Source organism: Lolium rigidum, chromosome 1, assembly GCF_022539505.1.
Source record: "Lolium rigidum isolate FL_2022 chromosome 1, APGP_CSIRO_Lrig_0.1, whole genome shotgun sequence".
In the NCBI taxonomy this organism is placed as follows: Eukaryota; Viridiplantae; Streptophyta; class Magnoliopsida; order Poales; family Poaceae; genus Lolium; species Lolium rigidum.
In genome coordinates this window covers 76,442,973-76,451,620 of record NC_061508.1, presented here as the reverse complement: position 1 = coordinate 76,451,620, position 8,648 = coordinate 76,442,973, and the positions used below count along the sequence as shown (strand labels likewise).

The 8,648-nt window shown below is 47.2% G+C and overlaps 1 protein-coding gene across 1 annotated transcript; it reads left to right on the top strand.

The window, feature by feature from the left end:
• The first annotated feature begins 1,855 nt into the window (after positions 1 to 1,855).
• LOC124647653 lies at positions 1,856 to 4,453 on the top strand. Its single transcript, XM_047187563.1, has one exon. The coding sequence runs from the start codon at positions 1,856 to 1,858 to the stop codon at positions 4,451 to 4,453; it is 2,598 nt and encodes an 865-aa protein (XP_047043519.1).
• Positions 4,454 to 8,648: the final 4,195 nt, after the last annotated feature.

The following is an 8,648-nucleotide window of genomic DNA, read 5'->3' as shown; positions in this document are numbered from 1 at the left end:
TTTAATTTTTTTTTGCCAAACCTAAAAATTTGAAAATCTAAAAGGGTAAAAGTAATAGTAATCTTTATGCATGATACAATTATTAATTTTAATTTTTAAAAAATAAAAAAATATAAAATCCAGAATTTTATAGCAAAAACTAAAATCTTCCTCCTTTCATATTTTCATTTGGAATTTTGAGAATCTAAAAATTGGCTAACCGGGTATGCAAAAGTTATTGCGGTTTTACCATTTTTGCAAAAGCATTATACGTTTTTTTTCGACGTCGTATGCAAAAGTTATTGCGGTTTTACCATTTTTCAAAACTTTTTTGCAAAAAAAAGTGAAAATTCAAATTTGTTAATTTTGCCTAATAGTAGGTTGCATAACAATAACATACAAGAATCTGAAAACATTTTATTTTTTGAATTTTCTATCATTTTTTTTCCTATTTTACAGTGTCAAAAAAGGCGATCCGGTTGGGGACACGAACCGGGACTAAAGGGTACCCTTTAATCCCGGTTCGTGTCCCCAACCGGGACTAAAGCTTCCTGTCCTGGCCGCAGCCCACCGTAGCTCTTTAGTCCCGGATGCCCGAGCATTAGTCTCGGTTCACCAGCAAAACCGGGACTAAAGACCCCATTAGTCCCGAGTCAAACTATTTGGGGACTAATGGGTTGCGATAGAAGGTCTTTTTTCTACTAGTGAATCCATCTAGGGAAGGCAGTTCATCCAACACGGACCAAGCCACTGCCTAGATGGCTAGATACATTCCATCTCAAATGCCAGCTTATGCAATTGAGATTTGATAACTTTGGCCCACTCACTCGTTTGACGACTCTGGGTCACTGGCATGGAGACCCTACATATATATGTTGGCCCCACTTGTCAGGGAAAGTCACCAGACTTGGGGTTTGTAAATTCAGTCAATCCATGCCCCAGATTATGACAAACCTTAGGAAACAACCTCCGATTCAATATAATTCATCTGTCAGCATCATGACATGATGCACTGTCCTCATGTAGTGAAGCTAAATAAATATACAATGAAATAGCTTAGTCTCCTTATGTAATTGTGGAATAACATACGGCAGTTGATATGAATAGTTAAATTGTTAGTCAGAGAGAAAACGACAATCGTGCCTACATTTCTAACTTCAACTTGGGTGTAGTTGACTTTGATGTATTAGCATACAGCTAATGCAAGGAAGCTACATGGCATGAGCATCTCCCAGAGCTCAAGGAAGCTAAGACTCAAGAGTATAAGAGGCAAGTCTCGTCTGGTCAAATAAACTAAGCATTGTCCAGTCCACACCCATCTGGCAGGACAAGGCTAATGAGTATTGACTATTCCCCATTAGCTTTACATGTAAATATTTTTTTGAAATTTTCTGAAATTTAAAAATAAGAGTTAAAACATATGTTAATTTTTACCATGGGCTCACCTACTCACATGGGTGATTTCCTATTGGCAGTCATAGTATGTTCAGCAGCCAGCCAACCATTGTGTTCACAAAATTACTAAGGCAGGCTCCAAACACAACAACATACACAAGTGGTCTAGTTGGCTTGTCTGATGTGTTTGCCTCAGTATTAGAACGTGGCTAGAGAGATGCTCTAAACCTAAACAATATGTTTCCCTCAAGGGGGAAGCTGCCTCTTCTCATGCCGTGTCTATTACACATCATCATGTGGAGATAATTAAGACGTGTTGGCGTAGTTGTAGGTCAAAGGGTTTAGCTCACCGCATATATGCAGCACTAGGAGCATGGCTCATCATCATCCATCGGCACCTCTCTTCTTCATCCATATGCTAGCTAGCTTGCGGTACCCTTGCACAAGAGGAAACAGCAACAGATCCTAACTAGGAAATAAAATGGCGGCGTTGTCCATCGAGATCAAGAAGGACGAGGCGCCACCGCCACCACGCTCGTGGGAATACCACCTGCGGAAGTACCTCGCGCTGCTGGCCACGCTGGTGGCAACGTCTACGTACGCGGCGGGGCTGAGCCCGCCGGGTGGAGTCTGGCAGGAGAACAACCCGGGGGAGCAGGCCGGGGTCCCAATTCTGTACCACTCTCCCCGGTACCTCGCCTTCTTCTACTTCAACGCCACCGCCTTCGCGGCGTCGCTCGTCGTCAACCTTCTCCTCCTCGCCCTGAACGAGACCCGGACGGCGTGGCTCGCCGTGCTCCGGTTCGTCATGGTGCTGGACCTGCTCGCCCTCATGGGGGCCTTCGCCACCGGGAGCTGCGAGGACCTGCCGACCACCGTGTACGTCTCCGTGCTGGTGACCGCTCTCGCCGTCTACGTCGTCATCCAAATCTTCCAAGCTTGGCGCGACAAGGAGGGCCCCGACGACCCGCTCAAGTTCAAGGAGCATCGCAAGGAGCTGCTCGTGCTGGCCACTTTTGCCACGGGCATCTCCTTCGCCGCCGGCCTGAGCCCGCCCGGCGGCTTCCGCGACGACACCGAGGGAGACAACGAGCCCGGAGACCCCATCCTGAAGGCCCAACAGTCCCAGCGCCTGATGGCCTTCTTCTACTGCAACACCGCGGCGTTCGTGGCGTCGCTGTTCGTCATCGTGCTGCTCCTGGGCCGCAGGATGCAGAAGTACTACGCCATGTACTGGTTCATCCTCGTCGTGCTGTTCGGCCTCCTGGGCGCCTACGCCGCCGGGAGCTCCAGGAGGGCGGACACGACGGCCTACGTGGTCGTTCTTGTCGCCGCTGTCCCCGTGTACATCTTCCTCGTCATGGTGGTTAAAGTGCTTCTCTCGGATGAGGTCAAGAACAACGTCTCGTGGCTACGACTCAAGAAGATCTCCGAAGGCCTCTCAGCTTGGCTGGAAAAACGAGGTTTCCACCAGAACCCGAGCAAATCGCCGGTGGGCGCGTTGTTGCCAAAAGTCTCTGATCCTGCGGCCGAAGGCATCGGAAAGGCCCAATCTCTGATCCTGCTGCTCGCCACACTCGCCGCCACCATCACTTACCAAGCGGGCATGGACCCGCCCGGCGGCGTCTGGCCGAGTAACGCTCAGGGGACGGAGCCACCCCACAAGGCCGGCGACCCGATCCTCCTGTCCACGCACCCCGCGCGCTACAAGGTGTTCTTCTACTGCAACTCCACCGCGTTCGTGGCGTCCTTGGTGGTCATCCTCATGGTCCAGAACACGAGACTGATGAGAGGGCACGCGCTGGAGGTGGCCATGATACTGGACCTGTTCGGCCTCATCGGCGCTTACGCCGCCGGGAGCTGCCGTGACGTGAGCACCTCCATCTACGTCATGGCCTTGGCGGGTGCCGTCCTGATCTACGTCGTGATCCACGTCGTCTTCTTCACGCTGGACCACCAAAGCCTGACGGACGACGAGAAGTTGAGGATCCACAAGCGGCGGAAGCGGCTGCTGCTCCTCGCAATCCTGGTGGCCACCATGACCTACCAGGCCGGCCTCACCCCGCCGGGCGGCTTCTGGACGAAGGACGGCAAGACCCCAGATGGCCACGACTACAGCGCGGGGTCCGCGATCCTCGGAGACGTCAGCGGCGAGTACCGGAGGAGGTATTTGGCCTACTTCTACTGCAACTCGGCGAGCTTCATGGCGTCCATGGCGCTCATCATCATGCTGGTGAACCCGAACCTGTACCGGCCGGGCATACGATCGTACGCGCTCTACGTTTGCATGGTCGTGGCGCTGTTCGGCCTGATGGGCGCCTACGCCGCCGGGAGCGCACGGCAGCTTCAGACGTCCATCTACGTCTTCGTGGTCGTCGGCGCGGTGGTGGCCTTCATCGGCGTCCAGCTGTTCATCTTCTTCAAATTGCACCAGATTTGGTCCCCGTCCAAAGGAGATGCAGATGGAAGCAGCAACAAGGCGAACAAGTCATCTTCCTCGCGGCGGGCCCGACCACAATGGCTCAAGCCCAGCACGGAGGAGAGTGACACTTCGAGCCGCCGGAAGTACCTGATGCTGCTGGCGATCCTGGCGGCGAGCATCACCTACCAGGCCGGCCTCAAACCGCCGGGCGGCATGTTCGAGGACGGGGATGCCGCGGGGAACCCGGTGCTGCGGGTGAGCGACCTGGTCCGGTACCGGGTCTTCTTCTACTGCAACTCTGCCTCCTTCGCGGCGTCGGTGGTCGTCATCGTCCTGCTGCTGCAGGAGTTCCTTCAGGACGACGGCCAAGTGTACAGCCTGCTAATCTACGCCATGAACACGGCGATCGTGCTGGACCTGCTGGGACTCCTGGGCGCCTACGCCGCCGGGAGCAGCCGGGAGTGGGACACCTCCGGTTACGTCATCGCGCTGGCCGCCGCCGTGCTCGCCTTCGTCGCCGTGCACCTCGTGATCTGGTTGGTGAGCGACCCGAGTAAACGACGGAAAGTGGGCAGTAGCACGCCCAAAGTATTAACGAGGTCTGCCTCGTACCCGGCCGTGGTGAAGTTCAGTGCAACTGGTCGCCATTTCGTATAGCTTAGGCCAGCACTTGCTTAATTAAAAATGCCCTTCACATGGTTATTGGGAATAGTAACATATATTCTTATAACTGAAGGTTTCGTGACGGGATAAGTGGAGTATATATATTGATAATCTTAGGAGAAGAGGGATCCCTAAACCTCTGGAGTGTAATTTCTATAAGAAGTTTGAGTTAGTAAATCACTAGGTTTTTGATTGTATATTGTACTCCCTCCGTCCATTAATAGATGTCTCATGGTTTGTCTAAATTTGGTGTATCGTCTATGCACTAAAGAGTGTCTAGATACATTTGAATTTAGACAAACTTTTGACATCAAAAGATGGACAGAGGTAGTAGCTGTAGTCCTCTGAAAAAAATGTAGCAGAGGTTTTTAAGCTGGATACTAGATGTTTTAAGGATGTGGCTCTTAGATCGATGGTTGTGTAATATACGTTTTCTCCAGTTTAATTATGTATCCTCCGTTGTTATCTGGGGGGATATATAGAATCCTAAAAAAAACCTTTTTTTAACATAACTACCTACATTGAAATGAAACATGTGTGGAGAATAATTCTAACTTATTTGAGAAACTGGAAAGTGCAATTCAAGGACCTATGTTGGAAGGAGCTGAATTCATTCATGGATCTAGTGATGGCAAGGCTCAAAGAATCCTTGAGTTGGAAGCAAGATGAAATGTACAAGCTTTGAGTGGATTGCATCATGGGCCCAAACAGCAAAACTGTTGTCATGAAGGAAGAGCATCTCTGACATATGTACAGGTGTGGACAGAGGTGAGGGCCTAACCTGAGGTAGAAGGAGGCTGAGGTAGAAGGAGGCTGCAGGGAGGAACTCTCTCTTCTTAGGGTTACAGAGATAGAAGCACCTTATATAGTTCAGGACTGGGCTGGGCCAGATGGGCCACAACAGAGAACAAGAAGACAGCCCAACAGATACACCAACAGTTATCCAACACTCCCCCTCAAGATGGATGATAAATGTCAATCATCCCCATCTTGGCACATACAAGATTACACTCCTTTGATCCCAGTCCTTTTGTTAAACAGTCTGCCACTTGTTGTCCTGATCTCATATAAGCCAATGAGATAATCCCTACATCAATCTTTTCTTTAATAAAGAATCTGTCTATCTCCACATATTTAGTTCGCTCATGCTGGATAGGGTTGTTTCCTATGTTTATGGCAGGCATATTATCACACCACACTTTCAAGCTTCCTTGCCTTAAAATTTTCAGCTCTCTTAGAAGGTTTCGTACCGACAACATTTCACCCAGACCCTGTGACATAGCTTTGTACTCTGCTCCGGCTGTTGATTTTGAGACAAAAGATTGTTTCTTACTTCTCCATGACACCAAATTTTCTACAAAAACACAATACCCTGAGGTGGATCTTCGATCATCTAAGCATCTAGCCTAATCTGCATCACAATATCCATCTACATCTAGGTGTCCATTACTTTTAAACCATAATCCTTTTTCCGGAGTGCCCTTCAAGTATCTCAAGATTCTTTGAGCTGCTTTCAAGTGTTCATCCCTCGGGTCATGCATATAGCGACTCACTACACTCACTGCAAATGATATATCTGGTCTCGTGTGACATAAGTATATTATTCTTCCAACAAGTCTGCTATGATTTTATTATTTTGGTCAATAGGTGTTAAAGCCACTCGGCACCCCAGCATGCACATATCATCTAAGAGATCCAATGTATACTTTCTTTGAGATAGTGATATCCCTTTTAACGATCTTGCAACTTCTATTTCAAGGAAGTATTTAAGTTTTCCCAAATCTTTCACCTCAAAGGCTTGACTCAAGCATCCTTTCAGTTTTGCGATTTCCACATCATCAGCTCCCGTGATAATAATATCATCAACATACACAGCAAGGATAGTGATTTTCTGCTCAGAATGTCTGTAAAATAAGGTATGGTCTCCATTGCATTGACCATATCCCATGCCACACACCACTTGTCTAAACCTGTCAAACCAGGCCCAGTTTCAGGTCTGACAAATCCTGGTGGCATCTCCATATACACCTCCTCTTGAAGATCACCATGCAGAAATGCATTTTTGACATCAAGTTGATGCAAGGGTCATCCGAAATTTTCTGCACAAAAGATCAGTATTCTGACGTTGCTATATCTTCTTGCCACAAGTCTTGCCTTATATCTCTCCACTTTTCCTTCTGCATTTTGTTTTACAGAATAGATCCACTTACAGCCTACTGTATTCTTTCCTTTAGGGAGATATGTCAACTCCCATGTTTTATTTTTCTTCAAAGCCTCTAATTCTTCCATCATTGCATTGCACCATCTCGGGTCCAACCTGGTCGCCTTCCAATCCTTAGGAACAGATACAGTTTGTAGCGAAGCAACAAAAGCCCGAAAAAGAGGGTGACAATGCCTCGTAATAAATATAATTTCCTACATCATAGTCATCATAACTAAGTCGCTTTGGGGCCAATTTTCCTTATCCCTTTCCTTATTGCAATTGGCAAGTCTAGGCTATTATTGGACTCAGTCTGAGATTGATTCTCCTCAGCAGAATCTACACTTGCGCTTCCTTGATTTTTAGGTCCAATGGGTTACTCCCCTGCCCCTGGTCTTGTTGCTCCTCCAGTGCATCTACTTGTTCCCTTTGTACTTGTCTTCTAGAGTACACAAGTGGATTCTGCAGCCATCTTTGTGGTGGTACGGGTCTAGGTGGTGTAGGTGTAGCAGGAATTGCACGAACGTCCGCAACAATAGGAATTTGTTGATGTTGCTGTTGGTCACCATCTTGCTGCTCTTGATCACCACCTTGTCGTTGCTCCCCTTCTTGAGCATCACCAAGATGGTCAAGCCCCTGGAACAAGCCACTAAGATCATTCTCACCGTCATAAAATGGTTCTGACTCGCGAAACGTAACATTCATGCTTACAAATGTCCTCCTATCAGTAGGACTCCAACACTTGTAACCCTTCTGTCTGGAGGAATAGCCAATGAAGATACATTTGATAGCCTGATGATCTAGCTTGCCAACCGATGTCCTGTGATCCGTTACAAAACATATACAGCCAAAGAGTTTGGGTGGTACAACAAAGTCATTGTTATTTAGAAGTAGTTGGCAAGGAGACTGCATACCTAGAATCTTTGAAGGCATTCTGTTGATCAAATACGTAGCAGTCATAACTGCCTCACTCCATGAGAATTTGGGAACATTCATGTTAAACATAAGAGATCGAGCCACTTCAAGAATGTGCCTATTCTTCCGCTCAGCAACTCCATTCTGGGGAGGAGTGTCAGGACATGAAGTATGGTGCAGTATACCTTGCGAAGATAAGAAAGCAGCAAAAGGTTTACCGATATATTCAAGCACTATTATCAGCTCCGATCACTTGCACCCGAACATTGAATTGGTTTTTCACATAGGCACAAAAACTCCGAAAACAAGTGAACACTTCATATTTGTGACGCATAAGATAAATCCAAGTCATTCCGGAATAGCAGCTCAATAAAAGTCAAAAAGTACTTCATGCCACTTACTCGACACAACAGACACGTCCATACATCAGAGTGCACTAACACAAATGGGGATACACTTCTGATCCCTCTACTAACATAAGAGGTTCTCGTATGCTTAGCATATTCGCAGGCATCACAACATAATTTGGTTTTGTCCACTCCAGCCATTACATCAGGAAAAACTCGAAACATTTTATCAAACGCCATGTGGCCCATTCGACAATGATGAACTAGTGCCATACTCTCCATTCCTCCAACAATCGCAGCAAGCACAGAACTAGCATCATGCCCATCTTGTCACGATATATGTGCCAAAGACCTCTATGCCGCTGGTTGCAGTCCCAATCTTCTTGTTGCTCTCCCTTTTCTGAATTAAACACATATATTTATCAACTATTATACGGTAGTCCTGCTGATCAATCAAGGCACTTAGAGATAGCAGATTTACTGGAAAAGCAGGAACATGTAGAACTGATGACAATGTTATGTTGGGTGTACATTGCACCGACCCCTCCCCTTTTATAAATTGTGCTGTGTCATCTGCTGTTTGGATAGTGCCTCTATGTGTGGGATGATACTGAGTATAAGAGTCAAACTCACTAATATTCCCAATAACATGTTTGGATGCTCCAGAATCAAGAATCCAATCTGAATTAGCATTATGAGTGGCTATAGAAACTCTATCAATATTACT